At 37.6% G+C, this 23,120-nt stretch overlaps 1 protein-coding gene across 1 annotated transcript; it reads left to right on the top strand.

Annotated features, from left to right (window-relative positions):
* The first annotated feature begins 102 nt into the window (after window positions 1–102).
* vps35 (VPS35 retromer complex component) lies at window positions 103–22,277 on the top strand. Its single transcript, XM_043245248.1, is given in 18 exon segments — window positions 103–204; window positions 206–247; window positions 2,797–2,895; window positions 3,032–3,128; window positions 3,295–3,418; window positions 7,773–7,955; window positions 8,194–8,407; window positions 9,497–9,580; window positions 9,739–9,848; window positions 10,069–10,165; window positions 10,270–10,418; window positions 11,620–11,827; window positions 13,670–13,825; window positions 14,193–14,315; window positions 15,615–15,794; window positions 15,991–16,230; window positions 19,246–19,389; window positions 21,231–22,277. Coding segments are annotated over 18 exon segments (2,517 nt in total). The 5' UTR covers window positions 103–117; the 3' UTR covers window positions 21,411–22,277.
* The last annotated feature ends 843 nt before the right edge of the window (window positions 22,278–23,120 follow it).

Raw genomic sequence — 23,120 nt, 5'->3', positions numbered from 1 at the left:
CATTTTCCTTCCTTAGTTGTTCGACAAAGCGGATGCTATAACGACACAACCCAGCCCATTATTTTATAGTAAACTAATTATTTTTAATTGTTAATGTAGTTTTACAGCGTTTCAGAGATGAATGTGCCGCCTCTCGCTGCTTGTTGTGCTGCTCGTCATGAGGCGGAACGGCGGCGGCGCAGTCACATGACTAGACACATTCACAGGGGGTCATCCAGCGTTTCCTCTAACATACCTAATAATCATGGTAAGATATAAGCGATCGCCGTGTGCATAGACTGTATGCCGGATGCTTTATATGCGCCGTTAAGTAGATTACAGCGGCGACGGTGTCAGAGGGGCACGGAGATCTCTTGACGGACTGTTTTGCGTTTGTGAAGGAAGCCGTTAGCATTAGCGTTTGAGATGCGAAGGCCTACGTACAATTAATTATACTCGTTTATTTCTTCCGTCTTGGCTTTTTCGACAAGCGGTTTAGCATTTTTGCCCGCGCGTCTAGTAAACTTGCAGCCGTTGCCGTTTGCCGTCATTACAATCCGCGCGTTTTGTGCAAAACGAGCTCATTTGAACTGCTAATCCTGCTAGCATTAGCCATGTCATTTCTTCATATGTAACGTTATGGGGTAATGCCGGCATTTGTGTTTGTTGTTATCGCACATCCACGGTACGTTTAAATGCGACTCTTTGTTACAGGTGCGCTGCGTATATTTGAATAATGGCAGCGTTTTAGTATGCGTAACATAAGCGGTGATTGGTCACGGGTTCATTCATTCAGTTTAAAGCAGCCTATAATCTGATATGTTTACCATTTATCGTAACGCTTTTTAAAATTGCTATTCACGTGAAGTGTAACTGTGTGGGACTGACCCTAAGGAGGGCTCGTTTGTGTTGGGTTGACCATAGACTGTCATTAGGTCCGTCACCTCCCCATCACAGCAGTGACACTTCAATTATTGAGCTGCTGTATTAATACATGTGTCGATAATCTCGTGATTGCACACTTTTATAAGGCACATCGTCAGATTAATACAGTGCAATTTATAGTTACACTTTCAGAAAGAATTATTGCAAGTATTTGGTAACGTCATATGACTTTCTAGCTGTAGACTTGCATTTCATGTGCTGTGTCATCTTTAAACCATGAACCAACATTTTTATAAGAAATAGTCAACAACTACAGCACTTAAAATATGTTTTTGTATAGTAGTGTGTATGTACAAGGGAATAACAGTCCTTTATATAGATACAGTACTGTTTAAAGGTTCGTCATTAATAAGGTTTTTCAGGTTTTAGTAAGGATGCGTTAAATTACAGCGTTAAAAAAAAAAAAAAAAAAACCCATTAGGAAGAAGGCAGCATCTGTATCATCACACAGATTGTTATAAATCTGTTGACTTAATCATCATCGTCAGCATCTGTATCATCACACAGATTGTTAGGACTAAATCTGTTGACTTAATCATCTCTATTTGCATTAAAACTAGAACTAAACTAAATAAAAAACACTTTGCAAGCCTTTAACTGAAGTATTGAAATATACCTTTTCTGGTTTGCTTTTCGGACACTGCTCTTTAAAAGATTATTAGATGTATTCAAAGATTGTGACCACTTTAAATGTATACCCTTTGTCATTAATCCACGTTAACTTTAATTCATTAATTAAATTCATTGTGGATGGTATTTGTGTAAGATACAAGCATTTGAAAATCTGGAGGATTTACGTCAACCTATACAACATATTTCTGGCTGTTACAAATAGACCCCAGCAACTTAAGCTTTGTGGTCCAGGTTCACATTTGTGTGTGTGTGTGTGTGTGTGTGTGTATATATATGTGTGTGTATAATATATACACACACGCACACATATTCAGTGTCACATGATTCTTCAGAAATCATTCTTACATGCTGACTTGACACACAAGAAACGTCTATTGTGGTCAGTGTTGAAAACTTTGATACATTTGCTTTCAAAACTCTTTGAAGAATACAAAATTCTAAAGAACAACATTTATTTGAAACAGAAAGTGTATGGAAATGTGTCATTTTGGCCTCCTTCTATGTAGCACATTACTCGTTGAATTGGTGGTTGAATTGATATGAAATGCTCCTGGCTGAGATTTTCTAATCACAGGGATGAATGATATTTTAAAATAGAAAAGTTATTTTTAACTGTAATAACATTTGACAATATTATGGATTTTACTGTATATTTCAACAAGGATATGCAGGCTTTGTCTAGGATAAGAGACTTATTAAACATTAAAAAAATCTGAACTACCCAAAACTTTTTAGCGTACTAAACTTTTGACTTAATTTTTCTCATTTCTAATTTGCATATATATACAAATACATAATATAAAACTCTGCAATATATATACTCTGAAATCGAATGTATCAGCTGATACATATAGCTGATATTTCTGAATGATATAAGCAGATATCGATACCTTGGTTTTATTTTTTTCAGAATAAAAAACAACAACACTTGTATACAGCTGTAGTTTTCATCAAAAAAATCTACAGTGCAAATTTATTCAAACAATACATATATAATTCTAACTAATGGACTGTGTGACATTGTTCACGAGCTCTTTTGTTTCGTCTTTCTTTTAGGATCAAAGGCTGAGAGCCTGAGACGTTATTTCTTAACAGAAGTAACAAGGCAAAAAGCTCTTTGTGATTATTAGATGGGAGGTGCATTGTAAATAATGTTTGATAAATGGCAGTTTTTGCTAATTTAAACGTTTGTGACGCTGGTTTCTGGTTTGATGGTTTGACTGTAGCTGTTTATTTCAGCCTACCACACAGCAGTCACCTCAGGATGAGCAGGAGAAGCTCTTGGATGAAGCTGTGCAGGCAGTCAAGGTTCAGTCATTTCAAATGAAACGCTGTCTGGTGAGTACATGTTTACAGTTTCCATACCCCTGTTCATTTTGCTTTTTAACTATTATAAAAAACTGAATTTGATTTACATCGCCGTGTAAGAGCCGCACCTTTACTCATTTATACACCATCTATGTCTTTCATCCAGGATAAGAACAAGTTGATGGATGCACTGAAACATGCCTCAAATATGTTGGGGGAGTTGAGGACTTCTATGCTTTCTCCCAAGAGCTACTACGAACTCTGTATGTGTTTCCATTGCATTACGTGTTCAAATAGAATAGAACTCATTTGCACTCTTAACTTTAAGTGTTAAAGACCAGTGTACTGTGCTGTCATTTTCTGTCTACAGCTACTGTACGTGTCATCTGTAGAGATGTCATTTATTTATGATGCTATATTCTTGTGTAGACATGGCCATCTCAGATGAGCTGCATTACTTGGAGGTCTATTTGACAGATGAGTTTGCCAAAGGCCGCAAGGTTGCAGACCTCTATGAACTTGTTCAGTATGCAGGAAACATCATCCCTAGACTGTGAGTATCTGTGGGAATCTCCCCAAAGACTAACTGCGATGAGACGTTTTCAGGATTTTGCCGTTTCAGTTAAATTGGCCAGCATTGTGACTGCAAAATAAAATTGCCCACAGAGCGGTCTGCATCCATTTGATAATCTTGTTAATATCCACAATTTCGCGAGTAACTGCCACTCAAGGTTAAATATGTGCTGCTCGTGTATTTCTTTTGCAGAATCTTTTCTCTCCCTTGTTTTCTCTTTCTCACGCTTGCTTTCTTTTTGCTAGTCTAGTCGTACCTCGAGCTGTTTATCAGCGCCTGCCCTTGTTGACTTTGTAGCAAATCAATACTTTATCTAACATCTTAACTCTCTTTATTCATTCTATTACGCAGCATCAATTTCCATTTAGAGTGAACGACAAACATGCCTTGGGCAACATTTGCATTCTTTTTTGAAAGCACACAATGCTGAAAGATTCTCAAGGGATACTGATTCATTCAGTTTAAATGAAGGACAATTTATTTATAATACTATAGTGTTGTAATAAATTAGTCACCATCAAAACACGGTTTCCAAAAGCTGTAATTAAATGATTCCGATTAGTGTGTGTGTGTGTGTGTGTGTATATATATATATATATATATATATATATATATATATATATATATATATATATATATATATATATATATATATATTATTTTATTTTATTTTATTTTTTTTATTTATTTTAATGTAAACTACAGCTGCAAATGTATACATTTTGTATATTGATTTAATCACTTGCAAGATTCAGTTCCTGACAGCTTATTCCTCTAGCTTATTCTGACAGAGAATTCCTTTTTAGTTCTCTAAACAAACAGGTTTACAAATGCACAGATCAGTAAAATTAAGATTAATGAGCTGCTAAGATTAATGAGCTGCTGGGCTCATGGATATTAATCACGTTGTCTGCATTTGCTCAAATTGATCTGATGAAATCAGAACAGGGACGACAATAGGTGAGCGCCAGCCAATTAGATTGTTGTTTGCGCGTTAGCCCCGCCCACTAGCAGAGAAAGCGGCAGTTTTTAAAGCTGAAGAATTCCCAGGTAATCGTATGTAAGACTCTAGCTCAGTATCTTTCTTTGCATGTCTGAGACAAAGCTACGGCGAGGCAGGCACCTTCACACTGGCTTTCAATACGTAAAATACTGGTACGTTACACTGCACATCCTTTCAAATGAACTGAAAAATACAATTATAGGCCTAGTATAGACATAATAATTCATAGGTACTCCTCGTTTTATTATGAGTGACAGTCTTGTAATGGGAGAAACAATAATTAGTTAGTTTTACAGTAATTTGTTGTTAATGGAGTTATTCCTATCACTCATATTATGTTATTTATATAGTAATATATATTTTATTATATGTTACACTCTTTGCTAATGGAAACACTCGATCACAAGCTGCTTGCACATATAAAGACAGTGCTGTGCTTCACTGTGAAGCAGGCAACGCAATGAACTAGATAGATATTCAATACAAACTGGTTTTTGTCAACTCGCTGTTGGAGAAAAGAAAGTGAGAAATGCAGCTGGTATGAGTTTATCGATACAGTGGAAAATGGGCCAGATTTACTAACAATTTGCACTTGCATAAGTCCTCTATTGGCAGTAAAAACAACTAAAAACATGCAGTGGGAAAAAAAGGTAGACACAGTTATATTTGCGGCTGACATTATTGCATTGGATAAATAATGGGAGAAGAGTGGTTAACCAAATAATGCAGTTTGATTCACTGTGGTTTGCGGTGCTTATTTTACGGATTTGTAGTATTATTTAAAGTCTAAAAATGGCATGTCTTGCTCATGTGCTCTGCTATTAATAAGTTGCTTTGGTCATTATGGAAATGGATTTAATTTGTACTTTCTACTCCCATCTGCGCTTTTGTGGGATTAATTGCAGCCTCATGCTAATCTGCCTTATTTAGTAAATCTGACCCAATGAGTGCTAAAACAGTTTCAGTTTTGTGATTTGTCGCAAACTGAAAGATAGAGAGTTTCGTAAATTAGCATCGATTGAATTTAAGCGGTGTGGACTGGGAGCGGAAAAAATGAGAGGAGAGCGAGAGCACAGTTGGAAAGCTCATTCGTTGCCTGCTCATCTTTAATGAGGAAGTGTGTGCTGTAACAGACTGATGGAGTGCATCTGTTTGAAGAAAAAGTAAAGCAAAAACAAGAGATTAAGTACAGCTACCGTTAGTGTTTTTACCACATAACAACTTTATGGTTACTCTTTTGAGTGTGCCTTGTAATAGTTGCCAGAAGTTATGAAATGGTTATCAGAAGTTGGCATAGGCGATGTCTTTTTTGGGGCGACACAAGGCAGGCACCCCACTCACATGCAGTGAAATGTGCACTCCAGTTATCTGACTCAACTGCAGTGCTTTCATGGCATTGTGCCCGCTATCATTTCTGCCCACGCCTTTCACAGAAGGAATTGTGATCTAGTGGGTAACTTATTTCTGAGCAGCTCATAGTGCTTCTATGCTTCATCTCTTTTTTTTTTTGTCGCTATCTTTCAATATGGGTTGCAACATTGAAGCAATCTCTCTTAAATTAAATCTCTTTAACATGCTTGAAGCCAATAGAGTTTCTTAATGTCAAGCTGTAAATGCACGAATAACGATAACATAGATAACCTAAAAGGTCTGATTTCTTTTTTTTTTCATTGCTCTTTTGTTAAGACACATATACACTGCCAGGTTAATTTGGCCCTGAGGTAAATGTGTAGGGTTAAATGTATAGGAATAAAATGCCATCAATAGCTTTTTGTCATTGTCATTCAGAGCTTGTTTTTGTTGACTGGGCATGAGAATCAGTAGTCAACTTTTGAGCATGTGCCATGTTATGGCATATGCTTCTGATTCAGTGTTTGTTCTGCTTTTGCTAAAGACCAGGGTTGGGAGTCTAAGTAGCAATATAGCCCATTCAAATGGTACAATGGCCATTAATATTTGCATGCAATTTTACAGCTTTGGGTATAATCAAATATCTGTCCTGGGTTTAACATGCAATGCTGGAGAGGCATTTATTCTGGTAAATCAATTCATTGTAAATGATCTGGAAAGTCACCATTATTCTACCTAAATAGCTCACTCTCTGAAGTGCAGCAATGGAAATCCTGATTACTTTCATGTCTGTTCATGCAAATGAACATGTTAGGTGTTAATTAAATATGAATCACTATGAAGTATTTTATGGAAAACTTTACATTTTCTGTATTTTATTTTGTGTATTGAACACTTCTAATACACATTGTAACACGTTGTGGTTTGTTAATGGCTTAATCATCCATTTGAACCATCTCAGAATATTAAGATTCATCAAAAGATATACTGGGATCTTAAGAAGCACTCTCACACTGATTCAGCTATCCTGAATGTAATGATGTGCTACTGCCATTTTATTTAAAACATTTGTATTAAAATTTCTTAGATGTAGATTCCCCTAAACATCTTTCAGCATTATTATGAAATTACTATGTCCAAATGGCAATCTACACAAAAAAATTCAAAGACCAAATTGTAGCTAAATAAACTACTCAAATCCTCTAAAATCAGTCAGATGCAGATGTCCTTTATATCCTACTGAAGTAGGAGTGTACCGATTGGATACCGATGGTTCACAGGTATTTTTCAGATCAAAGTGATCATCCTTATCCCCTTGTTAGTGGGGACTTGCGTGTTATTATTTAGTCGTTTGAAATGCACTTGTCAAAGGGAGCGATGTAATTTCTCATTAACTTCAGCCGGAATGTTCCCATGACAACACAGCATGGTGTGCGTCAGCAGATAAATATATATATTAAAATATTTTAATATATAAAAACGAATGTATTAAAAAATGTAAATGCTGATTTTTTTTTTAATGCCGCTGTTACGCAGCGAATTTGTTGACGTACACTGTGCTGCCTGCATTGTCACGGGATCCTCCCAGCTGAAGATGATGAGAAAATTACATCACTCGCTTTCCATTCCAACTGACTAAATAATGACACGCTCGTGCAGTTCTCGTTTCAAGTGTCCCCACTAACAAGGGGATAAGAATGATTACTTTGAATTGGATGCCTATGGACCGGTTGATACACGATACACATATCGGCACACTCCTAATCTCAAGTATTAAATGTTGCATACTGCAACACTAATCTTATATGGTTCAAGCTTTGAGTACATTCATCATTTTATTATGAGGCTCAATAATATTTGCTTTGAAGTTTTCTAATGTGATTTCAAGTACTGTGTTATCTGGTACCTTTTGTTTTTCTACTGCTTTGTGGTCGTATAGAGTGATGTTGCTCATTAACTTCTCTCTCATTGGCTTCTCAGGTACCTGTTGATAACTGTCGGAGTGGTGTACGTTCGCTCTTTCCCCCAATCCCGCAAAGACATACTAAAGGACCTGGTGGAAATGTGCCGTGGTGTGCAGCATCCACTCCGGGGCTTGTTCCTCAGGAACTACCTGCTGCAGTGTACGCGCAACATCCTGCCTGATGATGGAGAGCAGGCTGAGTACGACACTCCGTATCTAATGGCTGTGATTGCACCTCAAGTAGCTCAAAAGTGCTGTGACTCACACTGAGCAATTTAAATGATGCCGTATCATAATCTTGTGTGCTGAAATACAATTGAAAAGGCCTATTTTCCCATGTCCAGAGCTTAGACGGCTTTTGACTAAATGAATCGCTACAAAATCTCATTATCTGCTAAGGATCGAATGATTACCGGCGTTCTTTCCTGTTTGATTTAGGGAAGAGATGACCGGGGACATTAATGACTCCATTGACTTTGTACTGCTGAATTTTGCCGAGATGAATAAGCTGTGGGTGCGCATGCAGCATCAGGGGCACAGTAGGGACCGAGAAAAGAGAGAGAAGGAGAGGCAAGAGCTGCGCATCCTTGTAGGGACCAATCTGGTCCGACTGAGCCAGCTGGAAGGCGTCAATGTGGAAAAGTACAAACAGGTGCGTTTGATACTGGTTTCTGTGCTCCAGTGAAGATAAACGATCTTACTCCAAAGCCTGTAAAGCCCTGTCGAAGGTTTAAAAGAGTGCATTGAAATTAGATTTGACCTTGATTACCTGTTTATTTGTGGGAACCTCAAGCTAGCACTTAGCATAAATCATCGGGTAAAAGAGCCATTGATGGAACGACATCAGTTTAAGAGGTCATGGCATCTTTTGATAGTCCTTTGAAAGCTGTTTGTTAAAGCACTCCATGTTCACGTTCATGAATTAACAATGTGACAGGCTCAATATGTTCTCATTTGATTTTTAAATTCAAACAACCATACATATGCATGACACTTTGCCCCACAGGGCAGCTTTTCTGATCTACTTCATGCTTTTTATCTAGAAGTAAATGAGCATTTTCAGTTTGATACGGCAAATCAAAATTCTTTGATTCATGCTTCTGGCAAACAGCTTGGAGACTGGTGTAGCTTGGACGCATTTGTTTTAAATGCTCACTTGATTTTTTTTTTAGAACCACGAGTGTTGGATTTGGGAAAATGTAACTGAACAAATTTAATAAATGTACATTTTAAAGCAAGAATTTATTCACCTTATACATTAATATCATTCTCATTTTGAACCGTTGAACAAATATGAGAGTAAAGATATTTTAATGTTACAAAAGATTTCAATTCTGAACAAATTCTCATCTATTCATGAAAGAGCTCTTAAAATGAATCACAGTTTTCACAAAAAAATGTATGCAGTTAAATCGTTTTCAACACTGCTACACAGTTTAAAATGATTTCTCAAGGATAATGTGACACTGAAACTGAAGTAATGGCTGTTGAAAATTCAGCAGGAATAAATTACATTTTAAAATACGTAATAGAAAACTATTATTTTACATCATAATAGTATTTCACTATTTATATATTTTTGTAGTGTATAGTATATTCCACAGAGTATAGTGGTTTTAAAGCAGCCAATACTGTAAGCAGAGAATCGCAGCATTGTGCTGTGATTTGCAGTTATCTTGTTTGCAAAAGGATTTGGCAGCGCTAACGAGGCATGTGGTAAATACGTGTTGACTTCCCACAGATCGTGTTGTCTGGGATCTTGGAGCAGGTGGTGAACTGTAGAGACTCTTTAGCACAGGAGTACCTCATGGAGTGCATCATACAGGTACAGAAATATCCCAGCATCACTCATCACCCTGTTGTATTTGACTGTAGTCTGTCTTTTAACATGCTGCTTTTTTTCCCCAGGTATTTTCAGTAGTAACTGTGGGCATGCTATGATTAATGCCCTGGCAATTTTGACCTAACTGTCTTTTTCTGCAGGTCTTTCCGGATGAGTTTCACCTGCAGACTTTGAACCCGTTCCTTCGCTCATGTGCCGAGCTGCATCAAAATGTGAACGTCAAGAACATCATCATTGCTCTTATTGACAGGTGGCTTGTTGTTCCAATTTAGATTTATCCAGACAGAAATCTGTTGTTTATATACTGTATCTTTTTTTACATAAGTGCTGCTCGGTTATATAATGCGAGGAGATGTTAACACTTTATTGTGCCGTGCCCATTACATGTACTTACTATAGTAATATCAATGAATTATGCCATATAGAAAGTACTTTGTATATTGATTGGTCTTTTATTGTTTATCCAACAGATTGGCCTTGTTTGCTCACAGAGAAGATGGACCTGGGATCCCTGCTGAAATCAAGCTATTCGATATTTTCTCACAGCAGGTGGCAACTGTCATACAGGTATAACATCGTGCAGTGCTTTTCTTGAAATGTTAAAAAGCTTAGTAAAACTGCTAGCTCAAATTTCAGTGTTTAATATAGCCATCTATTTGTTGTCTTGTTAGTCCCGTCAGGACATGCCATCTGAAGATGTTGTTTCGCTTCAAGTATCTCTCATTAACCTGGCCATGAAGTGCTATCCTGAGCGTGTGGACTATGTGGATAAAGTGTTGGAAAGTACTGTGGAGATTTTCAACAAACTCAACCTGGAGCAGTGAGTATTAGTTACGATGTTTTTCTCACACCATTCGGCATATGAGCACATGGTCAAAGCAACACCCACACTCTTTTAGCACCGCTTGTGTGCTGCTAAAAGATCCTTAGGCTTTTACTTGCTGGAGGAACTAAATGCTTTTTTTCTGTATTTATAGCCTTATTTTTGTGTAAGGAACTGTTACATGAGATAACCTCTCAAACTAGTATACTGATCCTACTCTCTTTTTCACTTGTGCTCATAATCATTGTGTAGGTGGTTATTAATGACTAAATATATTCAAAGAAAATAAGACCAACTGAAAGTATTGCAATGTAATTGCTGGTTATGCGTTTTTACTTGTATCTCTGAATGTCTTTAAAATGTACAAAGCCAAGGACAAAAACCCAAGGCAGCACACCTAAAGCTAGGCTCTGTGCAATGCGTTTCATGTAGAAGCCAGTTTTCCCCCACTATAAAAGTTTGCATTTCACAATTCAGATTTTGTTCAATTGTTGCAACTCTCTTTTTTTTAAGTTTATATCTTGCAATACTGATTTTTTTCCCCTACATAATTCTGGCTTTTTCTCTCCGATTTGTGAAATAAACTCGCAATTGCGAGTTATAAAGTCCAATTTAGAGGGGGAAGCAAAAGCTTTTTCATGCAGAAAAGTCCAAATTGTGCTATATGTGTGATACTACAATTACATTTCCTCTGATTTGTCCTTCCTGTTCTGTCTTTGCATTTTCATCTATTTTCTTGTGTGTTAAAAATAAATGTGATTGTTTCTTTGCTGACGTCCAAAATCTTCCTAGACACCTAGCAATTTTGAGGGCGGATGGAATGCCGCATAGACATGATGACTCACTGTTTGCAATCTCAGTGAGTGACTGATCACAGCGCAGACCAATCGTGCTAAGGGCTGATATTTGTGACTAGTTGCCACTTCAGCACATGTCTGTGTCATGCTGTGGTAATGATTTTTGCTGTCAAACCTCAAATCATCCTATTTAAAACAGCTGGAAGTTCTGTAAATGCTGGATTTGTTTTTTACGTCATACATCTTGTCAAACCTCTTGTAAAAGGGGTAGCCTAAATTCAGCATATAGCTATGCAAGCCATCTGCCTTTTAAAAGGCCATAGGAGTAAGGTCACTCATTACAACATCAGTATACCAGCTTCTGTTCGTGACTTTTACTTCTTTTATGTATTTTTGTGCAGCATTGCCACCAGCAGCGCAGTGTCTAAGGAACTAACCAGGCTGCTGAAGATCCCAGTGGACACGTACAATAACATCCTCACTGTGCTCCAACTCAAGCATTTTCCACCTCTCTTTGAATACTTCGATTATGAGTCGCGCAAAAGCATGAGTTGCTACGTGCTGAGCAACATTCTGGACTACAACACCACCATAGTGGCCCAAGATCAGGTTTATATCACATACAGTACTAAATGATCAGACCGGTGATGTTTTTGCATGTCTCTAATGAAATCCAAGTAAGAGGTACCAGAGTCTTGTAATGTCTTGTATCAGTTTGTGCAGTAAATTCTATTGACTTTCATTACATTACCATACAAAAGTTTGGGGTCTGTAAGATTTTTTTCGACCGTTTTTTTTGTAAACTCACCAAAATTGCATTTATTTAATTATAAATGCAGTCATTTTGTGAAACATGATTACAAATTAAACACTTTTTAAATGTAATATGTACCTGTGATGGCAAAAGTAAATTTTTTGCCTTCATTGTGCCAGTCTTCAGTGTCTCTAATATTTAGATTTGAATTATTTTCTAATTATTATTATCAATGTTGAAAACAGTTGAGTTGCTTTTTGTAGAAATTGTGATCGTTTTAGGATTCTTTGATAAATAGAAATTTCAAAAGAACTAGAAACCTTTTGTAAGATTTGAAATGCCTTTACAGTCACTTTTAATTAATTTAATTCATCCTTGCCAAGTAAAAGTATTAATATTGTGGAAATTAATTAAAATCTTTCTCATCCCAAACGTTTGAATAGTAGTGTACTTTGAGATCCTCATCTAATTCAGCTCCCTTTGTGTCCTTTCACAACATTTATAATGCAAGAAAAAGCTCTGGCGCTACTTCTGTTTTATCCTGACTTTAAAATATTACCAGTTTGGTAAGCATAAATAACAGTATTGCCCATGACCGAAGCATGGCAAACCTGTGTAGTGTGGACCATAGTTTAGAGATTTAAGTTTTTTCACTGGAGCAGGGCTCCTAAATAGACACCTTTTTATGTTAGTTGTTTAATTGATCTGGTAATAAATAGTGTAATTTTGGTCAACAAGTATGGGAGCGAAAACACAAGGATTTGATCAGATCCCATTTAAATTAATGTTAGTCAAGTTCAAGCAGAAATACAGACAATTCTTACGGCTTCACAAACTTTCTAATACCAATTTCTAATGTATTACCTTTTTGAATATATGAATATGTAACCACTATTTGAGTCATTTGCTTTTGTAATAGCAAGTGACTGACAGGTTCAGGTGGCCTACTGTCGGTTTCCTCCTTTATTACTCTGCATGCTGTGGCTTTAGAGCATTGAGGTTTTCGATTGCTTTTGGCTTCAAATAGTGTTTCGCACAGGCCCAGGGGTTTTCTCTGCCTGTTTTTTAAAGGTGCATTGTTAATTCTTCCTAAAATCTGTGACTCCTAAAGGAAAGGTCAGGTTTGACTCAGACAAATGTAGACATCCCGCTGAGAGAGGGATATATTGATATTCCTGTGTTAAAGAAGGTTGGAGCTCCTCTGGCCATTTCTAAGGACTATACCAAAAAAAGCACCATCCTTTCTCTCACCCATTCATTTTATCAGCAGTTAAAAAGAGAGCACTGAGTGCATAACTGCAGCGAATAACCATTCGAAGCCATTTAAATCCGTTTACTGTAGAGCACAAAATTGCCAAAAAAAAGACTGTAAGGCCAAGCAACAATTGAATTATCCAGGTCCATAAAAAACTAGAATTTGTACTATTTCGTGCATGTTTACGTGACATTTTAAAAAGACGCATTATTGCTTTAGCGTGCCTAAAATCAAATTTTTAAAGTGCACTTAGTGTTTGCACTTTACAGGGTCAGTAGTGCACTTTTGGGAGTAAGTATTTTTCAAATGGAAAGACAGGCCTGCCCCGTAATATGTCATGTTTAGATGCTCTCTTTCCACTAATTCTTTAATTTCGTGCCTTGCATTCTAGACATAATCTCATGGTTCTTTCTTTGGTTGACCTCGTGGACGCTCTTTCTAGGTTGATGCGATCCTGAACCTGGTGTCTACGCTGATCCAGGACCAGCCAGATCAGCCTGCTGAGGATCCTGACCCGGAGGACTTTGCAGAGGAACAGAGCCTAGTGGGCCGCTTCATTCATCTGCTGCATTCAGACGACCCTGACCAGCAGTATCTGGTACCCGTTCCTAGCTCTCTTACCCTCTCCTTTCATCATGTGACAGAGCAAAGCATTGTTAGCCTCCGCTCAAAGAGGTCTATAAAAATGCACTGCTGTTAAGAGCTCCTTATTTGCGGGGAAAGTACAGCATGTTTCTTTGATCATTTCGCCAGCACTGGATCCTAAGGAGAAATAATCCCCTTGATGGAACATCATAAGCAAATGACTGACAATGTCATGATTGTTTGACATCTCACAGAACTGCTCTAATTAGCTCCCGGTGAAAGTTGTTTTATTCCACATTCAATCACTTGATGAGGTCATCATGCTGCTTAATGAATTATTCAAATCGATTCATCTGCTCTTTCTTTCATGCCTCCCACAGATTTTAAACACTGCCAGGAAACACTTTGGCGCTGGGGGGAACCAGAGAATTCGACACACTCTTCCCCCGTTGGTGTTCGCTGCTTATCAACTGGCCTTTCGTTACAAAGAGAACTCCTCCTCGGTATGTCCCACATTCAACCACGCAACAACCTACACTGCCATGTCATTAGAGGTAGCATATTAACTAAAATGAAACCTCATGAAAGATTGATTTGAAATGCTTTGGGCAGCAGCTCTCTTGGCGGACGCATGCAATAGCATCCCAGTAGAGGACTTTTCAAACTTTTTATGCCCAAGGCCCCCAAATTTGATCACGTCCTGTATAATGGTAGCTCTTCTCTTGAATAAAAATCCATTTGTACTGTGTGAGAACAGTAATATGGTCTTTATTATGTTTTTAAATAGATCAATTTCAGTGCAAAAGTGATGCTGTTTTTTGTGGACGGGCCTATCTATATGACAGTTTCATTAAAAAAGTCTATATTTCAAAAAATTGACACAAATTCCTCACAATTCAAAGATTATCTCCAAGAACAGTTCTGGTTCGCGTCATTCTCATGTTTGTTTAAACATCTGCATTTAGCTTCAAAGGGCATATTTTAGTACAATATTTTATAAAAATGTTTTGTATTCTGATTCTGACTTCCAAAGGTACAATAATGCATTATTTTCTTATTTCATGGATTCTACTCGTTTCGCTCTGCTTGTTATGAGTGTGTTTCTGCTACCACAGCGCATTCAGAGCTGCAAGTGATGTGAACTGTGACTCTACTCCAAATTGGTCTATAGAATAAAATCACTTGTATTAATTTCATGATTTCTGACCGTTTGTAAACTCAGTCATTTATGCATATTCCTACATTACAATCCCTAAATCGGTGCATATAACACACGTATAGTAAAACTTGAAAACATTTTGTCACATTCAAGCACAATTTAGTCTAGAAAAACACTATATAGGACTGATATATAGATATCGGATTCATTCAGCTCGCTTGATTTGGTAATTAAGCCCCTGAGTAATTACACACCTATATAAAAGATAATCTTCATAAATCAAATGTTGTAATCCGCATGGTAGTTCTGACATGGCTGCTTGTTAGCCTAGAGGTCAACAGCCCATCTGTTGCATACGGAAACTATAACTAATTATAATCATTAAATATACCATAAATTCACATGATCAACTGTCATTTATAAAGCGATAAGAAGTCCTTCTTAGAATTCTTAGTAAACCCTTTCGTTTTCGTTTTCATCCATAGTGAAAAAATGAAAGTTTACCCCTTCTTTCTCATGGAAGTACATCTGCTGGAGCCTCATCTGCCGTTTTTTCACACTTACGAAATGCACTCGCATTAAAGTCACAGTTTATAATAGAAGAGATTTTTTTTCCACATATGTCAATCTTTCTTTTCCACAGGATGATAAATGGGAAAAGAAATGTCAGAAGATTTTCTCATTCGCTCATCAGACCATCAGTGCTCTGATCAAAGCGGAGCTGGCGGAGTTACCCCTGAGGCTCTTCCTCCAGGGCGCTCTGGCGGCTGGAGAAATCGGCTTTGAGAACCACGAAACCGTTGCCTACGAGTTCATGTCTCAGGTACAGAAGCATTTTGATTAAATGCCTGATAGGTCACTATCGAGATGAGTAACATGTTTGGATTCTCGTGTTCATTATTGTTCACAATGATACAGTAATAGCCTGAGAGCAAGACTGGAGCAGAAGAGTATTGCTTTGCATTCACTCACTCTCGCACGCAACACTTTACGTCTGAAATGCCCTGTAATTTTTGCAGGCCTTCTCCCTGTATGAAGATGAGATCAGCGACTCAAAGGCTCAGCTGGCCGCTATTACGCTGATCATCGGCACGTTTGAGCGTACGCGGTGCTTCAGCGAAGAGAACCACGAGCCCCTGCGTACCCAGTGTGCCTTGGCTGCCTCCAAACTGCTGAAGAAACCCGACCAGTGCCGTGCGGTCAGCATTTGTGCCCACCTTTTCTGGTCTGGACGGAACACTGACAAAAGTGGAGAAGAGGTAAGTCTTCCACGGGTTAAAGTACCAACAAAATCTAAAATTAGTCGTTCCTTTGTAACTTTGAATTAGACTGACCTTAAGTTGTAATTGGATTGCAGGTTATGTAAGTCTCATTGTATAGTCTTGAACAAAGGTATGACCTTATTAATGCATTTTTTTCCTCACATGAGCCATGTTTATGTTCAGGTGTTGTCCTTTCATAACCTGTTAGATCTGGGTCAGTCAGAATTATCTGAATGTCTTCATTTTGTCAGTGGGTGTCAATTTTCAAGCGTCATTCTGTGTGATCTTAGTTATTGTGGGTGTTTTAAGCAGAGAAATATGCTATTTTAAATATGAAAATGAGAGTTTCAGTTGAATCGGATATTCGGGTATTTGCTGTCATTTGCGGAAGCTTAAAGCTTTTCTAGAGGTTTTTTTTCTTTTGTCAAGACGCTGTAGGTGGAAGATGTTCTTATGAGTCATTTGTATTGAGGTGAGAATTAAGGTTAAATTGCTCACAACACTAAATGAATCTGCCAGTGATTTCAGTGAAACTTAGTGATTCATATTAGAAGCAGCATTCTGTGTAGGCTGTATACAGTTTGTTCAGAATGTGACGTCCTCAATGCTTGTGCTTCTACTTGACCTCTCATGTACATATTTTCACACTGCTCCATTTTCTTAGTATGCTTTCAAAATGCAAGTGTAGCTCTAGAAAATCATGGTGGTCAATTCAGGTCTAGAAGATTGTTACTCGTGTCCAAAAAAGAAGAATTCTGTCTGTGAATGGTAACCATAATCATCCAATCCGGTTCGCCAGTTTGAGAACATGCAACAAGAACAAACCCAATTGACAGTGGCAAGCAACGAGCCAACGAGGTCATGGAGGTTTTTAGACGGTTTGAGGATTGTTAGGTCTAGTAAAATCGGGTATCTCTGATCCAGTTAGTTTGCTGGCCTTCTTGGCTGCAGCATGCTGTATTTGCCCGCCAACTGGCCACCTGGGGTGTAGAACTAGTGGGATGATTGGCAGTGGACAGGATCATGCAGGCCAAAATATAAACAGAAACACTGTCCCGGAACTGTATAGTATTATGGCTGTAGCCCTGTTTTCTGAGAAGACAATATTTAAACTTTGCATGTTTTCTAAAGCTGAATGCCAGTTCAATTGTATACTCCTTTCCCGGCTCTTTAAAACAGATTGTCAAGGGGTAGGGGAGAAAATACTGCCTGCTGGTGTACTGGTGTACCGTTATTTTCTGAATTATTATTATTAAAACTTTTTTATTTTTTTTTTATTAATGCACTCTCTCTCTCTCTCTTTTTCTTTCTGTCATTGTTTGAGAAAAGGGTTTAGCGAACGTCTTTATGGATAATCTCCCTGATCAGATATGAAGATATGTTGTGGCACTATCATGCAGTCAGTAACGTTAATGGTTTAATATTAGCAAACCTTAGCGATATTTTGCAAACATTTCTTTGACCGTAATTTAAAGACATGATTGAAGATATAAAACAAATGATTCCTTTTCATTAAAATCTTTCTTAATGTCAATAACGCGTATGTTTGTGTGTCTTGGTTGGCTTGGGCAGCCATGTTGCTGGGTTATGCTGAGAAAAATCATATCCCTTGGTTTCTTTGTTTGAAGGGCTATCTGGCCCTTCCCCTTACTCCAACCTCTCCAACTAAAATGATAGGCTACGGGGTAGAAATTGGATTGGGCCTAAATCTCTGAAAACATTCAAGTGGTTTTGTACTTCAGTACAATATTGTTGTTGTTGTTGTTGTTGTTGTTTTTTTTAACTGCTCCTATTTCTCATGTTTTAGATTTTATTTGTGTATAGCTGTGAATAACATTATATCTGTAGCAGTTGTAAGTCATATTACGTGCTTTTAGTTTATCATGTACTACTAATTTATCTAAGGGGATCTGTTGAACTCATAGCAGACACGCATGCATTACATATAATAGATATTCTTGGATTCAGTCCTAGTGAGTTTATTGACGCTGATATGAAGTCAGCTCAGTGTGCTGTGTTGCAGTACAGAACTGTGGATGTGAAAGCCATGTATTCATCTTTCTACTGAATATTTATCCTCCTTTAAAAAGTGCTTCAGGTTGTCAGGGTTGGTTTCTTCACTCCAGAAGGAGCTGCTTGTTTGGACGTTATATTTTTTTCAGGCATTTATTTAGACAGGTGTACCACACACATGCTGATCCCTTTGTGAGGTTTGTGGTATTAATGCTAATTACATATTCAAATTGCTGAATGCAGGCCGCATTTAAAAGTTGAGCCAAAACTTGAAACCTGAGAGAGCAATTTATTAAAGAGGGTCCTCAGGGCTATCAAAATAAAAGGTTTCGATTGCAATACTTAAAGGCCAATGTGATCATTAAAATAAAACGGATGATTTATCTTTAACACACTTTTTTTGCATTTGTGTACAAAATGCGAACGCTTCCATTTCGCAACAGTTGTTTAAATCTTTGTGAATTCTTTATTTTTTTTCCTAGAAAATTATTACCAAACAGTGACTAAATTGAAGCTGAATTACACCAAGTGTGATAAGATGCAGAGTATATTTTGTTTTGTAAAACATTAACAGTTAAGGCCAAATCTGATTCTGTAAGTGTTTTAGTTCTCTATTTCTGTTTTCCACTGTTTCAAATCAAAGCATCTTTTGCGTGATACCTTTGACCAATAATACTACATCAGTTCCCCTTGAAATGGTGCTAAATATAAAGGGGGAACCTTTTTTTTTTTTTTTTTTTTTTTGTGAGGATCAATAGTCTGTTTTTGTGAGTCATAGTTGCATGTGGAGAAATAGGATCATGCTGTGTTCCTTCTCTCAGTTCCACAGCATGTTCTTGGGAGGTATGTGTTGCCCCTAACAACAGAGCTTCCCAATCTAGTCCATAACTCCATACACTGAAAAGTGGCTTTTGCCAAGATAAAATTGAATAATTTGAGGCTGTTCTCCGCAGTCAGAGCTAAAGTCATTGTTTTATTTGTTTTTCCCTCTGCTGTCAGATCCGTGATGGGCGGAGGGTGATGGAGTGCTTGAAGAAGGCTCTGAAGATCGCCAACCAGTGCATGGACCCGTCCTTGCAAGTTCAGCTCTTCATCGAGATCCTCAACAGATATATCTGCTTCTATGAGCGAGAGAATGATGCGGTATGTGCAGAGATGCCCTTTCACTCTTGATCCTTCACCCTCTTTCACTCGCTCTCCTTTAACCTGCTGTCTTTGCTGTCTCTCACTCATTCTCACTTTCCCTCTCCATGCTCCACATTTTTCGTCTGGTGCAAGCAGGGCTAGATTATACCTAACTTGCACTTATCTGAGACGAAGCATCTGTATCCGTGTTCAATTTGAGGCAGATTGAATCAGGACTTGCCGGAGCACATCTGGGTCACAGAGCAGCCAGGGATAAGAGGAAGCACAAACAAACACGCACGCAGTTAACGTCAAGGTGTGCCCATCGGTCATCTGACTCATTACTGAGGAGGCTCTTGACAGCTGAGCTTCATCCTAGGACAAGGGCCACTTTAAACTCGAAAATAAATGGGAGAATCAAAACCAAAAGAAATTCCCACGCTGCATTTCATCGAGGCATTACCTGTCAGTGTTTCTCCTGGGGTTATTACGTTATCATGGAGAGTAGCGTTGGGGATGTTTAAATGATTGTGATGTCGTTCATTGTCTTTTGATTATACACAACACAGTGACAGAAATCAAATGCTTGCTGTAAATCCGTGGTTATTTTTGTGTGTGTGACACTGGTGTCTGCGTGTATGAGAGTGTGTGGGTGTGTGAATTTACCTGAGATGCTCGTCTCTATGTGTCTGGATGAATTGCTCATAGCGCTTTCAGTAAGTGCTTTTCTGCCTGGCACAGTTTTTGCACCATGTCTGCCTGCGAGGGAGATCGCTCACATTTACAGAATCAAGATAAGCACAGTTATTAGAAGATAAGCACAGTTATTATAATCCCGTAGAACCATCTATACTGCAAATTTCCATTTCTTCCTTTCCTGATTTTTTTCTTTTCCTAATTTATTCGCTTTCACTTTTCGGAGTAAGATTTTGTGATGTTTTCGAAAGATGTCTCTTATTCTCACCAGTGTTGCATTTAATAAAAAAAAAAAAACAGTAAAAGCAGCAATACTGTGAAATATAGTATTTTCAATTTTAATGATGTTTTAAAATGTGATTCTTTCCTTTGCTAGTCCACTCTTTCCACTCTTAAAAACAAAGGTGCTTTATGATGCCATAAAAGAACCCTTTTTGTCTAAATGGTTCCATAAAGAACCTTTAAACATTTTCAAGCCATTTCAAAGGTAAGAAAAATGTTTTTTTTGTTTTGTTTTTTTTAAAGAACCTTTATCTGAATGGTTCTTTCTAAAACCAAATGGCATCTCTGTGAAGAACCTTTTAAAAACCTTCTTTTTAAAGAATGAAACCTAGATTTTAGTGCCAAAAATCTAAATAAGTCTAATATGCTATACATTTTCATGGAAACCATGATTTTTTGATGAATAGAAAGTTCAAAAGAACTTAAAACTTTGAACAGTAGTGCATCTTTAATAACACATTGTCATTTTTATTGAAAATAATGATATCATGCATTTCAGTGAGTCATTAACTCCTTTTACCTTTATTTTAATTCCTAAAAGTCATTCGTTCATGAATCCTCCTACACTGGTCTCGCTGTGTGCTTTTAATTTCAGCTCATGAGACTCATTTTTTCAAGTCTATGAGTTGTATATTGATTTTTCACAAGGACAACTTAGACATTTCTTGCCGTTTTTTTTTATTCACCACACAAAAACAGGTTTGGATCTTTCCTCACCAAATAAAAAATTTAAAAAATACTGCAAAAAAAAAAAAAAAAGTCTCAACTAATTAACATGATTTTAACTTTATTTAAAACTCTTATTCTGTCTTCATTACTGTCTTTTTGTCCCATTAATTTGCATAAATGCGCCTCAAGCTGGTTTTGCTGAACCTGTGCAGGTGACGGTCCAAGTCCTGAATCAGCTGATCCAGAAGATCCGTGAAGATCTCCCGAACCTGGAGGCCAGCGAGGAAACGGAGCAGATTAACAAACACTTCCACAATACACTGGAGCACCTGCGTCTGCAGAGAGAGTCGCCCGAGTCTGAGGGACCTGCTTACGAGGGGCTGGTGCTGTAGGAGCCTCACACATTTACATTTATATTTGTGTACACACGCATAGAGAGATATATGTATATGCCCACATGTGCACACCAGGGTATTCCAGCCAGGGGAAAAACAAAGCCAAACCCACCTGCCTCTCTACCCATTCCTCTCATACTTTGTCTCTTGTTTTTCGTCCTCTGCTCGTCTTACTCTCTTCCCTTCTTCCTCTTTCTTATTTCGTGGGGCGTTTCCTTGTGAGAACAGTCTTTAGAGAACAGTGTATGCGCTGCACTCCTGCTCTGCGCTTCCTTCAGACTACCATTCCCTCTTGATACTATTGTTGCCATACAAATGAGCAAGAATAAAGCTATATATTTAAGAGAGAGAGAAAAACTAATTTTAGTGTCGCTACACTACTTTCTTGCCCCCCGCAGCCAAACGAAGAAGAAAAAAAAACGAACGAAAAAAAAGGCAGAGCTTTATTGAGCCATGCATTGTTAAAGGTCTTCGTTTATAGGACCCACACTTGATTCTCCTTTGTTTTTTCAGCATTAATATTTGAAACGCCATGCTGAATTAAAGACATTTGTGTAACTAATGAATAGTCTTGTTTCTCACCCTTTTACTTTACGGCAGACACTTTGGTGGAGCGGGACAGTGTGTTGACTAATATGTGGAATGGGTGAACGTGTATAGACTCTATTAATGAATGAGTAGCCGTGGCTGTGAATCGAAACAATGTCAAGCCTTCTCTTGCATCTTGTCTCCTTTTTTTTTTTTGGAATTATGATTCCCCCCTCCCTTCATATATTGTATGTATAATCTAATTGTAAATCGGTTACAACAAAATATCATTGATTTCATGGCATTTGCACAAATAAAAAAATGATATTAACCCCACGTGCTTGTATAAGTGTGATTGAATACGATTAAAGTTGCTGTGAAAAGAGTAGTAGCATCTATATTGTTACATGTTACATCCGAATGGGATCTGCTGCTGCTTATGGTTTATACCTCAAGTAACCTGCTTCTGCAATTTCAAAAAAGGAGAAGGTCGCTTTAGGTATAAAATAGAATTTCAGCTCTTAAATATAAAAATAAAAAAATACTGTTACGTGGATCTTTAATTTGTTTTGATCGCTGTTTTTTCAAGCTGCACACGAACCAATCATCTTTTCCTTTTTAGTTAAAGCATGAGTTTAAGTTTAGTTAAAGTTATCTTGTTTCAGCTGGTTTATCTGGTTCCTTTTGTCACACAAAAATGATTTTATGATTGGTCAGATCGCCTGTCAATCAAACTCCCTGAGAAGGGTCAGTTGGTTTTATCTTTGTTATTTTAAAAACTCTGAGATAGGAGACGTTTGTCTTTTAACTAGATGATCCTGACATTTTAATGTTACAAGGTCAGATAAATCATTCAAACTTGAAACATTTACAGTGTTGACAACAAGATCTACTGATACTTCTTGTTATTTAATACATGGAAGTATCAGGAGTGTTGCCTTTTTTGTTGGTTTTATTGTATCCGTTTGAACAGAATCATAATGCATTGTACCTCTTATTACCGTTGTTTAGAGACAATTGTTCAGACTTTGCTATAAGCCCTGAAGTAATCCAGTATAAATTGGTTATCTTGATATGATTATAAAAAATGAGTCATGTTTTTCTGTATTTAGTCTGTCCCACAGTTGCTAGGGGAACTACAGGCTTCGCCAGCAATCCCTGTACATCTGTCATGTAGAA

The sequence above is a fragment of the Puntigrus tetrazona genome, chromosome 7, assembly GCF_018831695.1.
Source record: "Puntigrus tetrazona isolate hp1 chromosome 7, ASM1883169v1, whole genome shotgun sequence".
Taxonomy (NCBI): Eukaryota; Metazoa; Chordata; class Actinopteri; order Cypriniformes; family Cyprinidae; genus Puntigrus; species Puntigrus tetrazona.
Note: the sequence above shows the minus strand (reverse complement) of the source record. Positions and strands in the feature narration are given on the sequence as shown.